At 44.7% G+C, this 27,134-nt stretch overlaps 1 protein-coding gene and 2 pseudogenes across 2 annotated transcripts in view; 2 read left to right on the plus strand and 1 right to left on the minus strand.

The window, feature by feature from the left end:
- dnmt3ab (DNA (cytosine-5-)-methyltransferase 3 alpha b) overlaps nucleotides 1–27,134 on the minus strand; it is a 725,841-nt gene that overhangs the window by 305,859 nt on the left and 392,848 nt on the right. For both annotated transcript variants that reach the window (XM_070885120.1, XM_070885118.1), the window contains exons 5-6: nucleotides 13,123–13,169; nucleotides 5,438–5,584 (exon numbers count right to left, since the gene is read on the minus strand). In XM_070885120.1, the coding sequence (XP_070741221.1) occupies nucleotides 5,438–5,584; nucleotides 13,123–13,169 (194 nt within the window). The remainder of the gene's footprint in view (nucleotides 1–5,437; nucleotides 5,585–13,122; nucleotides 13,170–27,134) is intronic.
- On the plus strand, nucleotides 10,234–10,472 carry LOC139267564 (U2 spliceosomal RNA; annotated as a pseudogene).
- Nucleotides 10,599–10,836, plus strand: LOC139267558 (U2 spliceosomal RNA; annotated as a pseudogene).

Below are 27,134 nucleotides of genomic sequence, written 5' to 3' on the forward strand. Positions count from 1 at the left end.
ACATTCACGCCATCACAGTGGAAAATGCGGCCCGGGATGGGGCCATTGACACCCACTAATAGGGTACTTAAGAGCAGTCAAAGGGACAGTCAGTGCGGAATGCCTGGCCATAATCCCTTTGTTCCCAACAATGGGAACTTTAACTCATGCTGGAGGTGTGGGGGAAAACATTCAGCCAGATCTTGCAGATTTCAAAAGTTTGTCTGCAGGAACTGCAATCTCAGTGGCCACTTAGCTCGAATGTGCAGGAAACCTGCAACCAGACTAATATATGAGGCGGATGGACCAGAAGAGGGTTCTTTGAGACAGGATGACTTTTGGGGCAAATCGATGGACGCCGCGGTTCAGCGGGTCCATGTGGCGAATATTCACAGTTCATACACCAAAACGCCACCAATGATGAGGAGGGTTTTGTTGAACAGTATTCCAGTACGCATGGAGCTGGACCCTGGGGCCAGCCAGTCACTCATGGGCGTTTAGCAATTTGAGAAGCTATGGCCACTTAAAGCCAGTAGATCCAAATTAGCACGTATTGAGACACAATTACGGACTTACACTAAAGAAATCATTCCCGTGCTAGACAGTGCAATGTTGGCTGTCACACACAATGGGTTAGTGAATCGGCTGCCGCTCTGGATTGTCCCGGGCAATGGTCCCGCACTGTTGGGGAGGAGCTGATTAGCCGAGATGAACTGGAAATGGGGGGATGTTCACGCAATGTCATCTGTGGAGCGAAGTTCATGCTCACAAGTCCTACAACAATTCGATTCACTATTCCAACCTGGCGTCAGGACTTTCAAAGGCACTAAAGTAGTGATACACATCACCCCGGACGCCAGGCCAGTGCACCACAAAGCCAGAGCGGTGCCGTATGTGATGCGGGAAAAGATTGAGAGCGAATTGGACCGGCTGATGAGAGAGGGCATCATCTCGCCTGTTGAATTCAGCGACTGGGCGAGCCCCATAGTTTCCGTCCTACAAGCAGATGGCTCTGTCAGGATCTGTGGCGACTACAAGGCCACCATGAAACGGGTGTCCCGACAAGATCAATACCCGCTCCCGAGAGCGGAGGACCTCTTCGCCACGCTGGCAGGTGGCAAGCTGTTCACCAAGTTGGACCCAGGAACTGGCCGACGAATCTCAACTACTGACCACCATCACCACGCACAAGGGACTGTTCGTTTATAACAGGTGCCCGTTTGGCATTCGATCAGCGGCTGCGATCTTTCAAACAAACATGGAAAGCTTGCTTAAATCCATTCCTGGAACAATCGTATTCCAGGACAACATCCTCATCACGGGTCGAGACACCGAGGAACACCTCCACAACCTGGAGGAGGTGCTATGCCGACTGGACCGGGTAGGCCTGTGACTCAAGAAGTCTAAATGTGTGTTCTTGCTCCTGAGATTGAGTTTCTGGGCAGGAGGATTGTTGCAGATGGGATTTGGCCCACCGAATCCAAAACAGAGGCGATTCGACGAGCACCCAAGCCCTGCAACGCATCGGAGTTGCATTTATTCCTGGGACTGTTGAACTATTTCGGGAACTTTCTGCCGAACTTGAGCACGTTGTTGGAGCCGCTACACATGCTCCTGCGTAAGGGTTGCGATTGGTTTTGGGGGGACTGTCAGGAACGGGCTTTTGATCGGGCGCGAAACCTACTTTGTTCAAACAAGTTGTTGACCCTGTACTACCCCTGCAAAAAAATTAGTTCTGACATGTGATGCATTGTAATATGGCGTTGGGTGCGTGTTGCAGCAGGGCAATGCTGAGGGTCAACTACAACCTGTTGCTTATGCCTCCAGGTCGCGCTCTCAAGCAGAATGGGTATATGGGATGGTCGAGAAGGAAGCGCTTGCATGTGTCTATGGTGTAAAAAAATGCATCAGTACCTCTTTGGTAGGAAGTTTGAATTAGAGACGGACCACAAGCCATTAACATCCCTGTTGTCAGACAGCAAGGCTATCAATGCCAACGCATCTGCTCGCATACAGCATATAGGTATAAAAAGGGAGGTCCCACGCAGGGTCATCGTCTTTGGAGTCCTGTAAATAAAGAGTTACGGCCACAGAGTGACCTTGTCCTCAGAATGTGCCTCGTGTGGTTTCATACTGTAGAGTAAGGACTTTACAGCTCCAAGATAACAGAAGGTATCTACCCTGGGAAGGGCCAGCAAGGGTGAAAACATCCAGCTCTGTTCCAGGTTCACATACCTTTTAAAAATCCCTTTACTGGAAACAACGGCACTATATTCTGTTTATTTATGGATATATTAACTTGTTTTGCCTGAAGTTTTAAAGAGAGGAGAATGCCTGTTACTGTGAGTTTTTTGTGCCGGGCAAGCCAGTTTTAACACAGTAGAAAGCATAGCTTAAGAAAAGTGACTATTATGTACTCAACTGCACCTATTTAATCATCTGAGGAAAAGTTCTGTTTAAACATTCCTTGACCGCAAAAGATAATCAATCAAAAATACCTATAGCAGCTCTTACATTTGTGTATCCTAGTCCCTGCGTTCCTGAAAGTGTGGGTCTTACACAGCTGGCTGAAAGTCGAATGTAAAGGTGCTGGGACTGATTAAAACTGGCTGCCAGGAAAACACATTTTTAACAGGTCTTCCAGGCTGCTAGTTTCAGCGAATCCCAGCGGTTTTACATTCCCCTTGCAATCAGCTTGGACTTTGAGTGCAAAACTAGAGGAAGTGACCAGACATCACTTGAAGGTTTGTAAGACCTCAAAATTTATGAAAAGGCTTATTAATTCACCAACCAATGAAGGGTAAGCACAAACTCAGGATTATCAATTGAAGAGTGATACCCTTTCAAAATCTTTCATAATTTTGAAATCCTCTCTAATAGACCTTTAAGCGTCTCTGTTCTAGTGAACTTTTTGCATTTCCTTTCATAACTATTTCAATCCTCCAGCAAATTGTTTTTGTACCCTTTTCATGACTTATATCCTTCAGTATATGGGGCACCCAGAACTTTTGCAACACTACAACTTTGGTCTAATCATTTTCTTGTACAAATTGAACATAACTTTCTTGCTTTTGTCTTAAAATAACCAGAATCCCAATTGCCTTTTTGTGGCCTTTTCTATCTGGACTTCCAGCTTTAAAAATCTGTGTATTTCCATTCCTGGTTCTCTCTGTTCCCCCACTCCTTAATAATCTTACCAGTTAAAGTATACTACCCAAAATATACTGTTTCACATTTTTCTGCATTGAACTGCATCTGCCACCGAACTGTCCAATTTGCTATTCTACTAAGTGCTCCTACTCATTAATTACTTTGTCAGGGGTCGGGCGGGATCAAATCTTTAGTTTTACTTGAGATTTGTTAATATTCTGGTCACTTCCTCTAGTTTTGCACTCAAAGTCCAAGTTAAAAAGATAGCTAACAAATATAATCGCCTATGCTTCTCAAATGTTTTGAAGATCATGTCTTCATAACAAGTTCAGCTTTGTAAATCTCTCCTTAATGGTGCAAACAGTGGTGGTATAACTAAATGCAAAACAAGAGTCCAGACAGTATGAAGCCATTATCTAAATGATCTCTTTCCACCACGGCTGTCCTGGTTTCCAGAATACACTGAGCTCACTACAACCCCGCATCACTGAAAATATCAAGTCTCCAACAAGTAGTAGGCTAGAAGATTAAATATAATTTGTTTATGGAAAAATAGAATCTAATGTCTGAAACCATAGGAGGAAAATGTTGAAGATTTTAACTGGAACCTAAACAATTTAAAATCTTTTCTGTTGTTTTAACTCCATTCTTTATTTAAATGGCTAGCTATTTTGAATAATTTCAGGACATCTTACCTGAATGAGTATCCACATTTTGTCACAATGGGACAATGTAAATAAGACTTTATTTTGCTGCCAACTTACTGGAAACCATTCCCTGTTTTTTGTTTGCTTACTTTCAAATAAGCAAATAAATTAGACAAAATTGTACCAGAAAAATGCAATAATCTGTGTAGCACTTGCAGCACTAAACTACAGTAACTCCACAGGTTCAAATTCATGTTACTCTACTTCTGCTCAGATTTATGTGGGATTTGCAAAGAAATGTAGCTAAGATACAAAGATCTAAGCCATGCAGGTACAAAATACAAATCATAAGCCATGTGTCTACTGGTATTCCCTGCTTCCTCCACTTCCCTGTTACATTTATGAGACATCCAAAGTGGAATGTGAAATTATTCTTGATCTCCGCCTACAAAGTGATGATGTCATCTTCAAGCAAAGCAAATCTGCAAGTAATGAGCGTTAACATATACTCCAGATTTTATTTGAAGGTTGCACTTCAGCCAGGTTTACACCAGAATGGAATCATAGTGGAGTAAGAGGTATCATGTAACAAATACAATCTAATGAATAACACAATACCTTGGTGTTATGAACCTTGTTGTGCCCTTCTACTGATCATGTGATCAGTGTACCTCTAATTGCTTAGACCAAAATGCTTGCAATTGGTACTCACTGACATCACCCTTTTCCACAGCACGAGGATCCAGGGAAGCTCTGCATAGTCACCAGAAATGTCCACGTTCAATTAATTAAAATTTTACATAAACTTTTAAAAAGCAGTAGGAAGAAAAGGGAATTAAAATATATTAATACAACGTCTTGGCGGAGGGAATTTGTGATGTCTTTGAACCCCCTTGATCGTGTCAGTGCCTTGTAAGTCCTGATTGCCTATTATTTGACATGTAAAGACAAAGGATGTGAAGATTGTCAACTTATGAGTTTATCTGAAAACAAGAGTTAAAGTACAAATTTCAAATTGCCATTTTATTTAAATGCTAACTGAGAAGTGCTGGGATCTTGTGCTCCTAATGATGGGCAAGTTTTACATAGAAACATAGAAAATAGGTGCAGGAGTAGGCCATTCGGCCCTTCGGGCCTGCACCACCATTCAATAAGATCATGGCTGATCATTCACCTCAGTACCCCTTTCCTGCTTTCTCTCCATACCCCTTGATCCCTTTAGCTGTAAGGGCCATATCTAACTCTCTCTTGAATATATCCAATGAACTGGCATCAACAACTCTCTGCGGTAGGAAATTCCACAGGTTAACAACTCTCTGAGTGAAGAAGTTTCTCCTCATCTCAGTCCTAAATGGCTTACCCCTTATCTTTAGACTCTGTCCCCTGGTTCTGGACTTCCCCAACATGGGGAACATTCTTCCTGCATCTAACCTGTCCAGTCCCATCAGAATTTTATATGTTTCTATGAGATCCCCTCTCATCCTTCTAAACTCCAGTGAATACAGGCCCAGTCGATCCAGTCTCTCCTTATATGTCAGTCCTGCCATCCCGGGAATCAGTCTGGTGAACCATCGCTGCACTCCCTCAATAGCAAGAATGTCTTTCCTCAGATTAGAAGACCAAAATTTAACACAATATTCCAATTCGTAACTTCTACTCACCTCCTTCTTCCATTTTGCTAGCCACTCATCTCTCTTTCTTTTGCTGATATAATAGGGATCACCAGCCTGGAAAGTTATTCGCTGCATAGGTCTCTGACGCAGGCTACTCTCCCACCCTGATTGGCCACGACGTCGCCCCCTTGTTCCCTGTTCAAAAGGATAAATTTTGTTGACAATAATATAAAACATAAATCTGTTATTCAACATTTATTCATTTCTAACTTCAATACCATGTTAACAATTACTGAGCGAGAGTATGGGCTCTAAGTGCTAGGAGCAGCTAGGTTCCTGTTCAATGGAAGTGAAAGTGCACATCAAATTACAACTGGTCAAGAACATTTTACAAAGGTTTACACTGAATGTTGCGCTGCTCTGAAAAGGGATTAGCCAAACATGTTCGCTTGGATATTTTATTTCATAAATGTGGAGCGTTTTAGATTTTCCTGAGCTGTGGCAGACAAAATTGAAAATAAGGTTAAAATCTCTTCCAAATTATAGAAAAATAATGTGAGCACTAGAAGGTGAGGATTTTGCTTGGGGCTTTTTTGTAAAAAAAAATTAGGTTGCAGGATTAAGATTTTGTTTGGTCAGCTATCCCATGAAATGTAGGTATTTAGGGCTCAATTTTTCCCAGTGATTTGCGATGGTTTTTTTTGAGCAGGCTGCTCTTTTTGGCCTAAGTGGGGAAACTGTTTTTTCCAAACAGTTTGCAACAGTGTAGCTCAGTTAGTTACAATTTTTTTAGGTCAGTTTTTTTTTAGCCAAAGGGGGCGTAACCAGCCACCTATGGCAATTCTGCCCATTTAGGGATGTTTGGCCAGCTGAGAGTTACTCCAGTTCTGCTTAGGCCAGTGTATGTGGCCTCGCCAGGAAAACCTTCCGGAAGATTAAGGAAATCGGCGCAGGAATGGAAATCGGGGCAGCAGATGCCTGGACACACTAAAAGAATTGAAAAAAAGAGAGCGAGAGAGATAGAGAGAGACAGTCGGGAGGTAAGTTGCTGCTATGTGTTTTTCAATTCTTTTAATGTGTTGGGAGCTGGCTGTATGCTTCACTTTCCAGCCTCAGCTCACATTGTGTCCCTGGTTACCCTGGCAGCCCGATCTTTTTGGCACAGATCAAGGCTCCACATCAAAACTAAAGGTCGGGTTACGCCATGCCAAAATGAAGTCCAACAGGGAAAGTTAGAATATTTTTTTTTGGCGTACTTAGGCCCCCAAAAATCGGATGTAACTCTTCAAGTAGGCGAAAAAAATGCTTTGGGGAAAACTGAGCCCATAGATCTTAGTGACTTCAATGCTCACTCCTCCTGGTTACTTTCTGACCATTCTGATCCACCCACAAATGGACTTTTGAAATCCCACCTAGTAGAAGACAGTATGCATCTTATTAATGAAGTGCCAGCCTTCTTTCACTTTAGGCCTCAATATTTTTTCTGGAAGTTAAAAGTATACTTGTACAGTTACAAAGTAGCAACAGTGACATGATTGGTGTATGAATGAAGAAAAATGCCTCTTGATACCCAATGTTTTTTGATGCAGATTATGAATAAAACACAAACTTGCATCATTGGCTCTACATATAACTGGCATAGACTATTTTTGATGAAATGCGACAGTTTTATACAGAGCTACACATGAACAGATTGTTGTCATAAGTGTGATCAGACGTTTCATATCTCTGATTAACAAAAATAGGTGAATGGCATCCGGATAAAAATTTCAGGTTATTCTAATGCATGCTCTGGTGTAAGAATGTAAAAATTACAGAACTTATTTAATAAAAACAAGTATGTGTGTGTATTCTCTGGGCTAGAAATTAGCCAAAAAGTGCTATGACCGTTCTTTGGCACTATTCGCAGTGCTGTTTATTTTTTTATCGCCGAAATACCGCTATCATTTTAGCTTGCAAAATTCGCCAAACGGAATCCGGCCTTTCACAACTAAATTTGTACGCCCGAAACAAAACTACCGAACTTTAAAAAATTGGACCTTCTGCGCATGCACAAAAAAAAATTTGGCCGATTTCGTTTCCTTCCAATTTTTAAAAAATTTCCCCGCAATTCTGGTCAGCTGTCAGGGTGCGCCCGCGCATACGCAGTACACCCAGGGCTGAATAAGCCATTTTTGAGGGTTACATTGAAGAGGTTGATCGACGGGATAATACAAAATTTAGGGTGAATTTAGCAGGAATAGGGTAAGAAAATACACTCGTGATGCTAATGAGGCCCTCATTACTGCTATAGAAAGCAGATGGCGGGGATATGAATAAGCAGGGTCATTCTAAATTCCCCCCAGCCATTGTAAAATGATTGTGGAAAAATGTGGCAGAGGAAGTTTCCTCAGTGGATTTCTTAAAGAGGGACCACAAACAATGTCAAAAAAGGTGGAATGACCACTGCAGGGTTGTCAGAGTAAGTAATATTTTTATTGATACACTCCCATTACTTAAATTGTAAATGTGACACATATTGGTATCATCAGGCTTAGTGTTGCACCTTATTTGCCATGAATGATCGTCACACGTTATTAAGACTGCTTTTTGACATCTTAAAAGATGTTTCTGCACTGTGATGTCTTCCCCATGAACCACCTGCAACTACCAGGGCCATTAAACACAGGACTGTATTAAATGCACACAGTATGGTATAAGTGCTTTGATGACTATCTGTGTGTGCCACAAGAGCAGGAGGTCTCCTCTAGTAACCATTTATATTGTCATATTTGCAGGGAAAGTTGTAAGGTGTGTGAGAGGGGGGATCAGTGCCTTTACACACCATCTCACAGTCCCATCTCATGTCCATTTGCATTGTCATCTTTGCAGGGAAAGTTGTCCGAGAATCGCCGGGAGTAACGACGCACAGGCAGCGGTCCACCACAAATAATACCATTCACCGACCTCGAGGAATGCATGGCGGGTCTCGTTGTGCCTCACCAAGGTCAACTACCCGTGGAGATGCTGAGCCCTCATTTTTGAGTGAGGGCAAGTCCTGTAAAATCCACGGGCTGGGTTCAGGAAGTCTGATATACTGTCTGTGGGCTAGGGTTCGGGCAATGTGATGCAGTGTCTGTCGACAACATATAATGCAGTAGTGGTGGTCATTCAAATGAGCCTGCGCTATGTGACCTAACTCATGTCACCCTGCCCCCCTCCGCCCCCCGCCCCCTGCTGACCAGTTGTCTGTTGTTTTTTATTTTGCAGATGAGGATTCTGACCTCATGCAGTGAAAACCCTCACCTCGGATGATCCTATGGGGGTGGAGGACACAGATGTTAGCTACGCCGAGGAACCTCCACGGATGGAGGAAAAGGAGGAGGACGACGATGATTTGGTGTAGGGGGTCCACGCAGGCACAAACTACTTTAGCTGCGGACACCAGTTCATCAGAGGAAGTCACCACATTCTCTGGCTTTTCAGCATCCGAGGGCTCGGATCCGACAACAACAAACACCCAGGATTGAATCCCGTATGCTGTCTCTGCGGAGGCTGAGTAGGCAAAGCCGGTCTGCTGAAAGGCAGGCAGACGCACACCTGGATTTGGTGAGACTGTCTCGGGAGAGCATCTAGCTCGGCCGACAGCTCCTCTAGGTCCTGGGTTGGATCTCCAGCAACATTGCCGCAATATCTACAGACATGAGGGAGGGCATGTTGCAAATTGTAGCTGCAACAAGAGAGAACACCGAGGCTGTCAATGCCACTCAGCAATTGATGGTATGGATTCTTGGCACTCGAGTCCCCAGTGTCATGCCACCCAGACTGACAACACCAGTGAGAGGTGAGGCTGAGCAAAAGGCTAGCCATTCAGAAGCTGGACCTTCCACAGCCTGAGCTTCTCCAGGGGTTCCAAAGGTGTCTCCTACATCTTTCCTCCAACAACAGTAGTGCCCTGTGCACGTTGCTGCAAAACCTCTTGGACCGAACATGGGTAGGGGCAGGGGCAAGGGCAACAATCGACAGGGGTGGGGAGCGGGGGCAGGGGGGTACAGCTAAAGGATGTTAGGTGCAGGGTTGTTTTGCTGTTGTTATTTTATAAAACTTTGCAAAAGTTTTACCATTGCTGTTGCGATAAAATTTCATTTCAGTTAATAAATTAAAGTTTCAAACTTTAATGTAAAAATGTTTAATAAATTTTATAATGTTTTATAAATTGTTTTTTTCACCTTAAACATTCTTGTGCAGTGTCTCATTTGCAAAATAAGAGGGGGAACAGTCAACATGGTGGGACAGAGTGGCCAGTCAATGATGAAACGTGCCGTTCAGCCTTCATGCAAAGCGATGAATTATGAACTGCTGACGTAAGGCTTTTGCAGTGGCGAAAGCTCCACGAGGCATGGGTTCGTCAACAAGCTCCTTGTCGTCCTCTTCCTCCTCTGTTCCCTCTCTCCTGAGGTGGTCCGGCAGTCCCCAGTGGCAAATCCTGTCCCCTCATGATGGCTAAGTTGTGTAGCATGAAGCATATCACAGTGATCTCAGAGACCTGCTATGGGGAGTATTGCAGGCAGCCTCTAGAGTGGTCCAGGCATCAGAACAGGAGGTGGGTGGGGTGGGGTGGGGTGGGGTGGCTTGACCCATCCACCTCCACGGAGGTGTGTGGGGGACCTGACCCATCCACCTCCATGGCACGAACCTGGTATTGCAGTACTTCCAGGAACGGTGCAGTGGCTCTAGGCCTTTTGGCTAAGAGCATTGGCGCAGAGTGATCCTTGGCATGTGCAAGGTGACCTCTGGCGTTTGTGATTTGACAAAGAATTGGAACGATTGGCTACGAATTTATTAAAAAAAAAAAAAAAATCAGAATCGCTTCTCGGCCTTTTGGCTAAGATCATGCGTAACTGACCTGACAGGGGAGTAGCCACCATGACCTCCGGGTGGTTCTCCCTGGATCAGGAAGGTATATGCTTGCTTTTTTGGAAACAGGAGGTGGGTGGGGTGGCTTGACCCATCCACCTCCACGGAGGTGTGTGGGGGACCTGACCCATCCACCTCCATGGCACGAACCTGGTATTGCAGTACTTCCAGGAACGGTGCAGTGGCTCTAGGCCTTTTGGCTAAGAGCATTGGTGCAGAGTGATCCTTGGCGTGTGCAAGGTGACCTCTGGCGTTTGTGATTTGACAAAGAATTGGAACGATTGGCTATGAATTTCAAAAAAAAAAAATCAGAATCGCTTCTCGGCCTTTTGGCTAAGATCATGCGTAACTGACCTGACAGGGGAGTAACCACCATGACCCCAAGGTGGTTCTCCCTGGATCAGGAAGGTATATGCTTGCTTTTTGGAAATAGGAGGTGGGTGGGGTGGCTTGACCCATCCACCTCCACGGAGGTGTGTGGGGGGCCTGACCCATCCACCTCCATGGCACGAACCTGGTATTGCAGTACTTCCAGGAACGGTGCAGTGGCTCTGGGCCTTTTGGTTAAGAGCATTGGCGCAGAGTGATCCTTGATGTGTGCAAGGTGACCTCTGGCGTTTGTGATTTGACAAAGAATTGGAACGATTGGCTACGAATTAAAAAAAAATCAGACTGTCTTGAGCACTCCAATTGTCTTTTCCACGATGTTGCGTGTGGCTATATGGTTGTTATTGTAGCGATGGTGAGCTTCTGTCTGAGGGTTGCGGAGGGGAGTCATGAGCCAGGTGGCGAGGCCGTAACCTTTATCCCCCAGCATCCAGCTCTGGCCTTCTGGCTGAAGCTTAAACAGGTATGAGACACTGCTCTCACGCAAGGTGAAAGCATCATGGATGCACATTGGAAATTGGGCATTTACTGCCATGATGCGCTGAGTATGGTTGCACATGATCTGTATATTCAGTGAGTGGAATCCCTTTCAGTTCGGTAAACCTCTGGATCCTCTAAAGGTGCTCGCAGGGCGATGTGCGAACAGTCAATGGCAGCCTGTACCTTGAGGAAGCCAGCAATTCATGCAAAACCTATAGCCCTCTCATTCTGTGCTTCCCTGGTTATTGGGAACTTTATGAAGTCCATCCTGCGTGCGTACAGTGCAGTAGTCACCTGGCGAATGCAGTGATATGTAGTGTGCTTCGAGATGGAGCATATGTCCCCTGCTGATGCCTGAAAGGAGCCGAAGGCATAGAAGGCAAGTGCCGCAGTCACCTTCACCTCGACGGGCAGTGCAGTCCTCTTCCCGCTTGTAGGTAGTACATATGCCTTTATGAGCTGGCATATCTCTGTGACCACCTCTTTTCAAAAGCGCAGCCTTTTAATGCACTGTGCCTCAGACAGGTGCAGGTATAAGAACATAAGAAATTGGAGCAGGAGTAGGCTATACGGCCCCTTGAGCTTGCTCCGTTATTTAATACGATCATGGCTGATCCGATCATGGACTCAAGTCCACTTCCCTGCCCGCTCTCCATAACCCCTTATTCCGTTATCGTTTAAGAAACTGTCTATTTCTGTCTTAAATGTATTCAATGTCCCAGCTTCCACAGCTCTCTGAGGCAGCAAATTCACAACCCTCTGTGAGAAGAAATTTCTCCTCATCTCTGTTTTAAATGGGCAGCCCCTTATTCGAAGATTATGCCCTCTAGTTCTAGTCTCCCCTATCAGTGGAAAAATCCTCTCTGCATCCACCTTGTCAAGCTCCCTCATAATCTTATACATTTCAATAAGATCACCTCTCATTCTTCTGAATTCCAATGAGTAGAGGCCCAACCTACTCAACCTTTCCTCATAAGTCAACCCCCTCATCTCCGGAATCAACCTTGTGAACCTTCTCTGAACAGCCTCCAAAGCAAGTATATCCTTTCGTAAATATGGAAACCAAACTGCAGGCAGTATTCCAGGTGTGGCCTCACCAATACCTTGTACAATGAGTGCTGCTCCCTGTAAACTCGTGGAGGATAAAGCCTCCTCGCCATACATCTGCGGGCTCTTTGATTAGGCTCATAATGCTCTTGAATAAATCTTCTTCCAGCTCTATGCTACACAGAAAAAACAGCCAGCAATAATGACAGAGATAGTATAGCCCCCATTCTTTTAAATGTCGTTAAAAACGAAGTATCAACTCACAAAAAGCTCAATATGTAAAACACAGCCTTCCCTCCAAGTCCTTTTATGTACTGAACTTGTGTTCGCTCCATTTTTTAAGATGGCATCGTTAGCGTCGGGTGCGTGGTGAGTCTGACCTTGTAAGACATGATTTTTTTTCAGGCGGGTTTTTGGGCGGCCGGTAAAAATGGCGATATTGCCGAATTTTGCAAAAACGGCGATATTGGAGCGTTGCACGATGACTGATGTCATAAAAAAAAGGCGGGCGATAATTTTTATCGCGGGCGCAAAACCGGTGACGAAACTTGCGAAATGCCGATAAATTTTTTACTGCCAAAGAACACGCATTTTCTGCACAAAAATGGTGGTAAAATGGGCGCAAACCTGGCGAATTTCTAGCTCTTAGTGTCTAAAAGAAACAAAGGAGTTTAAGACAATATTATAAACTCCAAGTTTTAAATGTTTATGACATGAATCCAAGATTGCCTTGTTTCATTTGACTGTAGTTCTAGCAAACTTGTTTTGTTGTAAATAAGATTGTTGGTCTGTTCTCCACTACTCTACATTGTGATACTTACATAATTTAATAGGGAGTGACACGAGCAGTGTGATGAAAAAAAACGGTTCTGCTAGTGTTCCATATACATATGTTGTATTTAATAGGAAAGAAGGGGTATTACCTCTACTTTTACTGATTCCTGCGGTGATGTGGTGTTTTCCTCAGATCCTAAAAAAGTGCAAAACAAATCAAAACATACATCATTCTATAGAATTGTATCAGCTGATATATTAGACTTAAGTACAAGATACATAATATAAGGCTACGGTTCTAGCCTAGGGTTATAGACAATTCAGCTTTATTTATAAACTTTATGCGATGTTATGCGCTCCTCTAGGGAATAGATGAACAGCAGATATTTTCCCAACTTTTCAGATTGATTGAGAGACCCATGAAATCTTCATTTCTTATTTTGACCAAACTGCATAATTTTCCTAGAATGAAGTATGGGTGACTTATGTAACCGAGGGCTCGTAGTTCCTTGATAAGTCTTCTCTATAACTTTTCATTACTTGTATGGGAATAATGCTAAGGGGGGGGGGGGGGCAAGCTCCCAACCAGTTAAAACTCCTTATTCTCCCCTTCCCCATTTATATCAGTCCACATGACAAGTCACAATGGGTTGCTTCTTCAAGACTTTAAGTAGCCTCTTACATAGTGAGATTGGCAGATGTAGAAGTAGGCCTTCTCAGTAGGGACAATGTGGTCGGATTTATATTATTACTGTGTATTCACAATGACATCGCTTTCCCAGAGTTCCAAGCAACAAAAAGATGTCACGATAACCCAGCTGTCCTAAATGATCAAGCACAAATATAGAGACATTTACCAGACGAATAAGAAACATCAGGGGGGAAAATCTAGGATTTAATTGCAGAATAAGTAATGTAATGAAAAAAAGTACAATCAATGTTTAGCGCCCTCTTAAAAGGGTGCCGTCCTCATGAAGTCATATTTGGAAAACTTTTTTTTCTTTTTTTTTACAAAAATACATTGCATTGACATGTCAAAATACATCACCACATTGTAATGAAAATGCCAAGCAGCCATATTGGCACCATTTCTTCCACAAACATTAAAAAAGCTGTCGGAACACTTTTTTATGAAAAGGTCATGGAGTTGTGGAATATGTTGCTAGAGAAGCCAACTGAAGTTCCCAGTATAAACAGGTACTAGATACAGTGGGGATATGTTTCCAGGAAGAGCAGGGATTGAGGAACACGGATAAAGAAGTACAACACTCAGATTTATACAGCACCTGTTACATCCTGTCCCAAATCCAATTAATTATTTTTGAAGTATGGTTACTGTTTTTGTAGGCATACTTTAGCAGCCAATGTGCACACAGCAGCAGTTAATTTGTTTTTGGTGGTGTTGGTTAAAGGAGGAATGTTGGCCAGCAATCTAGCAGAACTCCCCCATGCTTCTTCGAACAATGCTGTGGGATATTTTGCATCTATCTGAGCAGGCAGATTGGGTTGTGGTTTAATGTCTCATCTGAAAGATGGTAGCTCTGACAAGGCAGTGGTTGCTCAGTACTGCACTGAATTACCAGCCTAGATTATGTGCTCATGGAATGGGACTTGAAGCCACTATCAAAGATGAGAGAACGACCACTGAGCCAAGACTGACACTAGGCAGGTAGATAACACTCATCTATCAAAAAGGGTTGTGCTTCTGGCCTCAATTATGCTTTCCTGTTCTTAAAACTTCTTAAGACATTACCTCTAAGTGAATAAAGTCTCAGAAATTCTCACAGAATGAAATATCCAAATGAACTCATAACCATACAACTTATATCAACTGCTTTTTGCTTCCTAAATGTAAAATGGATGAGTTGTGGTTCAGTGGATAAATTCACTGCCTGTTGTGGTGCTGAGTAGGAAAGGCCGTGGTCCTTGCAGAATCAGCTGATTCTAGCTCGGGTGATAAAGAGAACAATACAATTGCTCTCAGAGAAACCTAACTGGGAAGGGTTCCTGCTGTTGTTTACCATTCACTGACCCCTGCTGGAAAGTGTACATATGTAGATATTAGATGTGAACAGCATCAAGCTCTTCTATGATTCCTCCTAATTGCCGCCTGGCACTCAATATTTGGGTTCACACAAAGAGTAGTCACTTGAGGGAAGTATTGGAGAATTGCTAGTGCCAATGAAAGTACATCCCAGAAAGAGTCATTATATTTAGGAGAAGACGAAAGAAAAGAGAGATGCAAGTTCTAAATGAACAGCAGCTATAGGCCCAGTAAAGTATGTTTTATATAATTTTTTTTACAAGTTTCCTTGTAGGCAGGAATACACCTCCGGGTCCGACAAAGAAACCTTGAGCCTCCCCTGCCTTGGGTTTGTCTCCCACTACCTCTACTTCCCAGACCAGGATTGCCCTCATTTACTTTGTGCTAGGGACTGTTCCCCATGGTCCACGGTGGCAGCCTCTTGCCGTCGATTTTAACAACCGGGCAACTACTTCCTGCCGACATTTCAACTGTTTTGGTCGGGAAGTCAGCACGTGGTATGTTAATGAGGCCCGGCTATTAAAATCAGCTGTACCACTCCTGGGTTGGCCGGCCACTCACTTTTCCGGGAGTTAAAATCAAACCCCGAGTGTCAGAACAGTAATGTTTGGAGCCACATATTAGAGGTGTAAATGTATATTCTAGCTCAGGCTTGACTTGCATGTGTCCACATTAAATGCCCATGTCCTCTGGTGCGAGATGCCATTTGCCAATCAGCAGCCGATTCAGTAATCCACACAATTTATAAATCTTGATTTACTGCAATGGAATGAAAGGATGTCCTAAAGCAAAGCTGCGTTTTTCATGTTTAAAAGCACACAGTATATATTGGGCCGAAAAGTGTGGCCTCTCCGGGTGCGTATGATGTGCACATGCACCCGAAGAGGCTTTGCAAATGTTGGTTCTCGGCGCGTGATGCACATGCACCGAGAACCAGCTTTTGCAACTGCCAAAATGTCTTGACAGATCGCCGCATCCCCAGGAGAAGGATATTCGCGGGCGGAGATTTGGGCTATTTGCCCAACTCTTGCCTGGCGAATGTCCTTCAAACTCTTACGCCTCAAAATAGCAGGCGGAAAGCTTACTTTTACCAGTGTAATAGTTTTAAAACATAGAAAAAATAAATGTTATTACTCATTTTTATCTTAAAATCCCGATCTATGAAGGTAAGTTTATTTTGAACACTATTAAAAAAATGTAATTCACAAAAATAAATTTTTCTCGAAAACATTTAATTTAATGCAATTTCTATTAATTTTTAAAAAGTGAAGTGTTTTAAAAATTATGTTTGTGTGGGCAGGAAAAAGAGTGGGAGAGCGACAGTGAAAGGGGATTCAATTGTAAGGGGAATAGATAGGCGTTTCTGCGGCCGCAACCGAGACTCCAAGATGGTATGTTGCCTCCCTGGTGCAAGGGTCAAGGATGTCTCGGAGCGGGTGCAGGACATTCTGAAAAGGGAGAGTGAACAGCCAGTTGTCGTGGTGCGCATTGGTACCAACGGTATAGGTAAAAAATGGGATGAGGTCCAACAAGACGAATTTAAGGAGCTTGGAGCTAAATTAAAAAGTAGGACCTCAAAAGTAGTAATCTCGGGATTGCTACCAGTGCCACGTGCTAGTCAGAGTATGAATCGCAGGATAGCTCAGATGAATACGTGGCTTGAGCAGTGGTGCAGCAGGGAGGGATTCAACTTCCTGGGGCATTGGAACCGATTCTGGGGGAGGTGGGACCAGTACAAACTGGACGGTCTGCACCTAGGCAGGACTGGAACCAATGTCCTAGGGGGAGTGTTTGCAAGTGCTGTTGGGGAGGAGTTAAACTAATATGGCAGGGGGATGGGAACCAATGCAGGGAGACAGAGGGAAACAAAATGGAGACAGAAGCAAAAGACAGAAAGGAGATGAGTAAAAGTGGAGGGCAGAGAAACCCAAGGCAAAAAACAAAAAGGGCCACTGTACAGCAAAATTCTAAAGGGTCAAAGTGCAATAAAAAGGCAAGCCTGAAAGCTCGGTGCCTCAATGTGAGGAGTATTCGGAACCCAGGAGAGGGCTCTGAGCGAGTTCGAGTGGGTGAGAGCTCAGTTGAACAGGACCACAAGAAAGAATGCAAAAGGCAGGAGGCAACAGAGCAGAGTAGCACTGGGGTAAGTGTAAACCGCAAGGTAATAGGAGGGACAATATGTATGAATATAAAGGGGCTGCAGGAGGGGTCAAAACTAAAAATCATGGTTTCAAAACTAGTATTAAAACACTCTACCTAAACGCACGCAGCATTCGAAATAAAGTAAATGAGTTGATGGCACAAATCATTACAAATGGGTATGATTTGATGGCCATTACAGAAATGTGATTGCAGGGTGGCCAAGACTGGGAATTAAACATACAGGGGTATCTGACAATTCGGAAAGATAGACAAGAAGGGAAAGGAGGTGGGGTAGCTCTGTTAATAAAGGATGATATCAGGGCAGTTGTGAGAGACGATATTGGCTCTAATGAACAAAATGCTGAATCATTGTGGGTGGAGATTAGAGATAATAGGGGGAAAAATTCACTGGTGGGCATAGTTTATAGGACCCCAAATAATAACTTCACGGTGGGGCGGACAATAATCAAGGGAATAATGGAGGCATGTGAAAAAGGAACGGGAGTAAGCATGGGGGATTTTAACCTACATATCGATTGGTCAAATCAAATCGCACGGGGTAGCCTTGAGGAGGAATTTATAGAATGCATACGGGATTGTTTCTAAGAACAGTATGTTACAGAACCTACAAGGGAGCAAGCGATCTTAGATCTGGTCCTGTGTAATGAGACAGGAATAATAAACGATCTCCTAGTAAAAGAGCCTCTCGGAATGAATGATCACAGTATGGTTGAATTTGTAATACAGATTGAGGGTGAGGAAGTAGTGTCTCAAACGAGCGTACTATGCTTAAACAAAGGGGACTGCAGTGGGATGAGGGCAGAGTTGGCTAAAGTAGACTGGGAACACAGACTAACCGGTGGCACAATTGAGGAACAGTGGAGGGCTTTTAAGGAGCTCTTTCATAGTGCTCAACAAAAATATATTCCAGTGAAAAAGGGCGGTAAGAGAAGAGATAACCAGCCGTGGATAACCAAGGAAATGAAGGAGAGTATCAAATTAAAAACCAATGCATATAAAGTGGCCAAGATTAGTGGGAAACTAGAAGATTGGGAAAATTTTAAACGACAGCAAAGAATGACTAAGAAAGCAATAAAGAAAGGAAAGATAGATTACGAAAGTAAACTTGCGCAAAACATAAAAACAGATAGTAAAAGCTTTTACCGATATATAAAACAGAAAAGAGTGACTAAAGTAAATGTTGGTCCCTTAGAAGATGAGAAGGGGGATTTAATAATGAGAAATGTGGAAATGGCTGAGACCTTAAACAATTATTTTGCTTCGGTCTTCACAGTGGAAGACACAAAAACCATGCTAAAAATTGCTGGTCACGGGAATGTGGGAAGGGAGGACCTTGAGATAATCACTATCACTAGGGGGGTAGTGCTGGACAGGCTAATGGGACTCAAGGTAGACAAGTCCCCATGTCCTGATGAAAAGCATCCCAGGGTATTAAAAAAGATAGCGGAGGTTATAGCAGATGCATTCGTTATCCAAAATTCTCTGGACTCTGGGGAGGTACCATCGGATTGGAAAGCAGCTAATGTAACGCCTCTGTTTAAAAAAGGGGGCAGACAAAAGGCAGGTAACTATAGGCTGGTTAGTTTAACATCTGTAGTGGGGAAAATGCTTGAAGCTATCATTAAAGGAAGAAATAGCGGGACATCTAGATATGAATATTGCAATCAAGCAGACACAACATGGATTCATGAAGGGGAAATCATGTTTAACTAATTTACTGGAATTCTTTGAGGATATAACAAGCATAGTGGATAGAGGTGTACCGATGGATGTTGTGTATTTAGATTTCCAAAAGGCATTCGATAAGGTTACAAAAGGTTACTGCAGAAGATAAAGGTACGCGGAGTCAGAGGAAATGTATTAGCATGGATCGAGAATTGGCTGGCTAACAGAAAGCAGAGAGTCGGGATAAATGGGTCCTTTTTGGGTTGGAAATCGGTGGTTTGTGGTGTGCCACAGGGATCGGTGCTGGGACCACAACTGTTTACAATATACATAGATGACCTGGAAGAGGGGATAGAGTGTAGTGTAACAAAATTTGCAGATGACACAAAGATTAGTGGGAGAGTGGGTTGTGTCGAGGACACAGAGAGGCTGCAAAGAGATTTAGATAGGTTAAGCGAATGGGCTAAGGTTTGGCAGATGGAAGACAATGTCGGAAAATGTGAGGTCATCCACCTTGGGAAAAAAAACAGTAAAAGGGAATATTATTTGAATGGGGAGAAATTACAACATGCTGTGGTGCAGAGGGACCTGGGGGTCCTTGTGCATGAATCCCAAAAAGTTAGTTTGCAGGTGCAGCCGGTAATCAGGAAGGCGAATGGAATGTTGGCCTTCATTGCAAGAGGGATGGAGTACAAAAGCAGGGAGGTCCTGCTACAACTGTACAGGGTATTGGTGAGGCCGCACTTGGAGTACTGTGTGCAGTTTTGGTCACCTTACTTAAGGAAGGATATACTAGCTTTGGAGGGGTACAGAGACGATTCACTAGGCTGATTCCGGAGATGAGGGGGTTACCTTATGATGATAGATTGAGTCGACTGAGTCTTTACTCGTTGGAGTTCAGTAGGATGAGGGGTGATCTTATAGAAACATTTAAAATAATGAAAGTGATAGATAAGATAGAGGCAGAGAGGTTGTTTCCACTGGTCGGGGAGACTAGAACTAGGGGGCACAGCCTCAAAATACGGGGGAGCCAATTTAAAACCAAGTTGAGAAAGAATTTCTTCTCCAGAGGGTTGTGAATCTGTGGAATTCTCTGCCCAAGGAAGCAGTTGAGGCTAGGTCATTGAATGTATTCAAATCACAGATAGATAGATTTTTAACCAATAAGGGAATTAAGGGTTCGGGTAAGTGGAGCTGAGTCCATGGCCAGATCAGCCATGATCTTGTTGAATGGCGGAGCAGGCTCGAGGGGCTCGATGGCCTTCTCCTGTTCCTCATTCTTATGTTATGTTCTTATGTTCTTATTTGATTTTAGGGGTATTCGCATTGATAGTAATGGGAGCTCAGAGCTAGGCTTTGGACGTTTGCGGGAAGCCTCTGAGTACAATTTTTGGGCCATTGATACAGGACCTTGTTATATTTACTGCAGATAATTTAACATAAACCAACAGTAATGATGTATCCTCTTCTGTAATATCATCATGACACATGGATGACATGAAATGCACTAAATGCCAATATCTATTCATCATAGAATGCTACAGCACTGAAGGAGACCATTTGGCCCATCGTACTAAGAACAGGACTTGTCTGTTTATAATCACAAATGTGCCTGAGGCATGTAACCTGGTTACCAAGGCGGCATATAAGCAGCTTCTAGCCAGTGTTGTCCACTCTGACAGCAGCACTGCGGAATGAATTGGAACACTAAGTAGCAGATCACTTTGGATGCCAACCAACCAGTTATGAATTAGGCCACATCTATCCCCAACGTCAGTAGAGCTCACTACTTTTGTCATTGATTAGAAGCCTGCTGTAATCCATTTCGTTGCTGGTGTCGACATGGAGAAAAGATATACATTAAAAAGATTAAGAGCAAAGAGAAACAGAAAGGAGCAAAAAGAAGAAAAAGGAAGTCAAATAGTCAAGAGAGAGATACAAAAAAGGAACGTGTGTGTATGTGTGTAGCACACAAATCGGATCACCAACAAACACAAATCCAAATTTCTTTCATGAGCCTTTAGCACTCTTGTAAAAATTATAGAAGTCATTCATAATTTGAATAAACATTAAATTGTTCTTTATAATGATAAGAACATAAGAATTAGAAGCAGGATTTGGCCAATACGGCTCTTCGCGCCTGCTATGCTATTCAATAAGATCATGGCTGATCTGTGACCTCAACTCCACTTTCCTGCTCTATCCCCAGAACTCTTAATTCCTCTGGATTCCAAGAATCTATCTATCTCAGCCTTGAATATACTCAACGTCTGAGCCTCCACAGCACTTTGGGGCAGAGAATTCCAGAGATTCACAACCTACCTTTACCCCTTGTTCTCGACTCTCCAGCCAGGGGAAACAATCTCTCAGCGTCGACACCATCAATCCCCCTCAGAATCTTATGTTTCAATGAGATCACCTCTCATTCTTCTAAACTCCAGAGAGTATAGGCTCAACCTACTCAATCTCTCCTCATCGGACAACCCCCTCATCCCAGGGAATCAATCTGGTGAATATTCGTTGAACCGCCTTTAAGGCAAATATATTCTTCCTTAAATAAGGAGATCAAAACTATACACAGTACTCCAGGTGTGGTCTCATCAGAGCCCTGTACAATTGTAGCAAGAATGATAGCAAACAACAGATGTATGTGGCTGCATTACAAGCAGACAGTTAACACAATTGTAGGAGTTCAAATTATACAATTGCTTGGAGAGATTACACTTATCATCTGAATCCCAGGATTGTTATACATTCCCAAGGAATAGTTACTTTATATAAAGCATATACTTAGATCTCAGCTTATGCATTTAAGATAACCACTGACACATTGGTTGCTGCTGAGATGGTTGGCACAGAGTTCATAAAGTATCATGAATTGAGATCAGGTTGCATAGTGTTTAAAATGAAAAAAAAGAAAGACTTGCATTTATATAGCGCCTTTCACGACCACTGGACGTCTCAAAGCACTTTATAGTTAATTAAGTACTTTTTAAAATGTAGTCACTGATGTAATGTGAGAAATGCGGCAGCCAATTTGCACCCAGCAAGCTCCCAAAAACAGCAATGTGATAATGACCAGATTATGGGCCCAAGTTTCGAGCCGTACCTAGAACGGCGCAGTCCCGACCTGGATGCCCGTTTTTCGCGCCACAAAGTGCGCCTAAAAAAACCTTCCAGATTCTCCAGCTCTCTGCAGGTCGTTTGCAGCTCAGCGCAGCGCAGCAGGAGCTGTAGGGAGCGGAGCCAGGTCCCTGCGCTGAAAACAGTGCCGGGACTTCTGCACATGCGCGCTACAGTGGGCGCGCATGTGCAGTAGCTCCAGGCGCCCAAAACTGTGTGGGAGGGGCCGAAGCACGCAGCCCCTAGCCCTGGCCCAATGGCCTCACTGGGGCTGCGTGAATAAGGCTCCTCCCACTGCCAGCTCCTGCTTCCTCCCGACCCGACTCGACTCCCGCTTCCCACCTCTGGATCGGACCCAACACCGACCCGACTCCCGCTTCCCCCCCGCGTCCCCGGACTGGATCCGACCCGACTCCCGCTTCCACCCCCCCCCCACCCCGCTTCCGGACTGGACCCGACACCGACCCCCCCCCCCCCCGCCCCCGGACTGGACCCGACCTGACCTCCCTCCCCCCAACCTGACCTCCCTCTCCCACCACCTCCCAGACCCGCGCTCCCCCCGACCCGACCCAACGCCACCTACCTGTAAATCTGGTGCTGGGGACGGGCCCTGCCCGAAGTCTTGGGCCCTGCCCGAAGTCTCGGGCCCAGCCCGTTCAGCACCCCCCCCATCTCCTTTCTCCCCCTCAATCTCCTTTCTCCCCCCCCATCTCCTTCCTCCCCCCCATCTCCTTTCCCCCTCCCCCTCCCCTCCTTCTTCTGCTCCCCCTCTCCCCCATCCCTCCCCCTTCTCCCCCATCCCTCCCCCTTCTCCCCCATCGCTGCCCTTCCCTCCCTCTGCTTCCCCCCTCTCTCCCTCTACCCCGCTCCTCCCCCTCCCCTCGCTGTCAGAAACACAGACACTGACAGACAGAGAGTGAGAGACACACACAGACAGACAGACAGAGAGATAGAGACACTGACAGAGACACACTGGGGGGGGCATCCCAGCACGCTGTTGGAGGGCTCCCGGTGCTGCAGTCGGTAAGTAGAAAATGTTTTATTTATTGATTTTTAAATTTTTTAAAAATTTTTTTATTAATTTTTTTGGATTGCTTTATTATTTGATTTATTGATGTATTTATCATTTATTATTGATGATGGCTCTTTATTTGTAAAACTGAAGTGTTTAATGTTTGTAAGCTTCCCTTTAAACCCCCCCCACCCCCCATTCCCTACTCCTGATTTGTAACCTACGCCTGATTTTCTAAAGTGCAGACAAGGTTTTTTCGAGCGTACAAAAATCTTCACTTACTCCATTCTAAGTTAGTTTGGAGTAAGTTTTCACTGCCGAAACTTTGAAAACAGGCGTAAGTAGCCGGACACGCCTCCTTTTGAAAAAAAAATTCTGTTCCAAAGTGAAACTGTTCTAACTGACTAGAACTGGAGCAAACTAAATGGCGAGAATTCCGATTTCTAAGATACTCCGTTCTACACCAGTTGCTCCAAAAAATCAGGAGCAAATCATGTCGAAACTTGGGGCCAATGTGCTTTAGTGATGTTGGTTGAGGGATAAATATTGGCCAGGACAATGGGGAAAACTCCCCTGCTCTTCTTCAAAATAGTGCCATGGGATCGTTTATGTCCACCTGAGAGGACAAACGGGGCCTCGGTTTAACATCTCATTTGAAAGACGGCACCTCCAACAGTGCGGCGTTCCCTTGGTACTGTACTGAGTGTCAGCCTAGATTTGTGCGCTCAAGTCCTGGAGTGGGACTTGAACCACAACCTTTTGATGCAGAGGCGAGGGTGCTTCCAACTTAGTCACTGGCTGACACAAAGATTATTTATTCAAAGATACTGATTATAAATTTTGATGCAATTTATTTTGCCTAGTTTCACTATGCAATCATTGTCAAAAACTCCTTATTTTCTTTCTTCACTTTATGAAAATAGCAAAACTTAAGATTCCGAGCTAACTGTGATTTACACAATGGCTGGAATTATACCGGTGCTGCGAGTGTGAGTTTGGAACTGGGCCAGCTGTCAAAATGGCAGTGATTGACAGTGGGGCAGAAGTCTGCTTTCAGCCCGCCTCCATGTCAGTTTCCCAAGTACCGAGTCTGCCTGTGCTTCACAGACCTGACACTAAGCGGTGGGGGAGCCAATTGAAATCATTAACTACTTATGTAAAGGTAGGTAATTACCATTTATCCAGCTTTTTTATGAGCTTTCCAGCGCTCGAAGATCACGTCAGATAACTCTCCATTGCTGTGAATAGTTGACAGCTGCAAAAGTGGTAAAGAAGCTACCATTTCATAGTTGTTCAATTTCCAATTTTAGTAGCTGGAGCCTTCATAGAAACATAGAAATTTACAGTGCAGGAGGCCATTTCGGCCCATCGTGTCCGCGCCGACCGATAAAGAGCCGCACGACCCTTGATCAGCAGCCCTAAAGGTTACATATAAACCTATGAACAATGACGGAACGGCAAAGAGCACCCAGCCCAACCAGTCCGCCTCACACAACTGCAACACCCCTTATACTGAAACATTCTACACTCACCCCACCCCATGTGATCTCTTGGGAGAGGCAAAAACCAGAAAAAAAAATCTGGGAAAATTCCTCTCTGACCCATCCAGGCGATCGAAACTAGTCCAGGAGATCACCCTGGTCGTATTCTATTTCCTGCAGTATTTACCATTTTTTCTGCACCGTCCAACAAAAAGTCATCCAGTCTAATCCCAATTACCACCGTCCAACAAAAAGTCATCCAGTCTAATCCCAATTACCAGCTCTAGGTCCGTAACCCTGCAGGTTATGGCACTTCAAGTGCCCACCCAACCATCTCTTAAAAGTGGTGAGTGTTTCTGCATCCACCACTCTTCCAGACAATGAGTTCCAGATCCCCACAACCCTCTGTGTAAAGAAGCCCCCTCTCAAATCCCTGCTAAACTTTCCACCAACCACCTTAAAACTATGCCCCTACATAATAGACCCCTCCACCAATGGCAATAGACCTTTACTATCCATTATGTCCAGGCCCCTCAATATTTTGTACACCTCAGTGAAGTCTCCTCTCAACCTCCTCTGTTCCAATGAGAACAAACCCAGCCTGTCCAATCTGTTCTCATAATTAAGATTCTCCATTCCAGGCAGCATCCTAGTAAATCTCCTCTGCACCCTCTCTAGTGCAATCACATCCTTCCTATAATACGGCGACCAGAACTGCACACAGTACTCCAGCTGTGGCCTAACCAAAGTATTATACAATTTAATCATAACCTCCCTGCTCTTATATTCTATGCCTCGGCCAACAAAGGCAAGCATTCCGTACGCCTTCTTAACCACCTTATCTACCTGGCCTGCTACTTTCAGGGATCTGTGGACAAGCACATCAAAGTCCCTTTGTTCATCTACACTATTAAGTGGCCTACCGCTTAATGTGTATAACCTTTCCTTATTAGCCCTCCCAAACCTCACACTTCTCTGAATTAAATTCCATTTGCCACTGCTCTGCAGAAGATAAAGGTACACGGAGTCAGTGGAAATGTATTAGCATGGATAGAGAATTGGCTGGCTAACAGAAAGCAGAGAGTCGGGATAAATGGATCCTTTTCGGGTTGGATATCGGTGGTTAGTGGTGTGCCACAGGGATCGGTGCTGGGACCACAACTGTTTACAATATACATAGATGACCTGGAAGAGGGGACAGAGTGTCGTGTAACAAAATTTGCAGATTAGTGGGAAAGCGGGTTGTGTAGAGGACACAGAGAGGCTGCAAAGAGATTTAGATAGGTTAAGTGAATTGGCTAAGGTTTGGCAGATGGAATACAATGTCGGAAAGTATGAGGTCATCCACCTTGGGAAAAACAACAGTAAAAGGGAATATTATTTGAATGGGGAGAAATTACAACATGCTGCGGTGCAGAGGGACCTGGGGGCTCCTTGTGCATGAAACTCTTTTGAGTTCACCTGTGAAAACATAAAAACAATAAACGGTGCCACCCGACCTGGGTGACACTCCAGACATTTTCAAGGCCCTTTTTTTCCCCCCTTTTTTTTTTGTTTTTTTTTTGTGTTTTTCTTTTTTTTTTTTGGTTTTTTTTTTGGGGCACTAAAATCACAATTTTCCCCAGTGCCCCCTATAAAAGGGAAGGGGGACACTAAAAGCACCGGCAATTAAAACAAATTAAACTTTAAAACGTAAAATCAAATTAAAATTTGGTTGCCGGGCGTGATGATGCACTCCAGTCCCTCCGGTGCCCACCTCTCGCGGAAGGCCGCGAGCGTACCGGTGGACACCGCGTGCTCCATCTCCAAGGACACCCTGGACCGGATGTAAGAGCGGAAGAGAGGCAGGCAGTCAGGTTGAACGACCCCCTCGACCGCCCGCTGCCTGGACCGGCTGATGGCACCCTTGGCCGTGCCCAGGAGCAGTCCTACGAGGAGGCCTTCGGACCTACCCGCTCCCCTCCGCACAGGGTGCCCAAAGATCAGGAGAGTGGGACTGAAGTGCAGCCAGAATTTCAGGAGCAGCCCCTTCAAATAGTGGAACAGGGGCTGCAACCTCGTGCATTCAATAAAAACATGGAACACGGACTCCTCCAGACCGCAGAAATTGCAGGCGGCCTGGGAGTCCGTGAACCGGCTTAAAAATTTGTTGCACGGCACTGCTCCGTGCACCACCCTCCAGGCCAAGTCCCCGATGAATAGTGGGAGGACCCCTGCGTAGAGTGCCCTCCATCGGGGACCCCCGCCTCCTCCGGACGGCAAGATGGTACGCCATGGCGTGTCCGGACGGCCGGCGAGGATGGCAAAGTTGAGGGTGTGCAGGAGCAGCCCGTACAGGAAACCCCTCCGCGCGGAACTGAAAGGCACGGAGGGGATTTCCCGGAGGCGGCTCAAGTTGTGAGGCGCCGGCCCCCGAGGGAGGTTCCGGGGTTTGGCGCCGATGAGGAATTCCGTCCGGACGGGGGTCAGTTCGGACGGGATCTCCCCACGTGCTTCCTTGTGCATGAATCCCAAAAAGTCAGTTTGCAGGTGCAACAGGTAATCAGGAAGGCGAATGGAATGTTGGCCTTCATTGCGAGAGGGATGGAGTACAAAAGCAGGGAGGTCCTTCTGCAACTGTATAGGGTATTGGTGAGGCCGCACCTGGAGTACTGCGTACAGTTTTGGTCACCT

This window comes from Pristiophorus japonicus, chromosome 7, assembly GCF_044704955.1.
Source record: "Pristiophorus japonicus isolate sPriJap1 chromosome 7, sPriJap1.hap1, whole genome shotgun sequence".
NCBI lineage: Eukaryota > Metazoa > Chordata > Chondrichthyes > Pristiophoridae > Pristiophorus > Pristiophorus japonicus.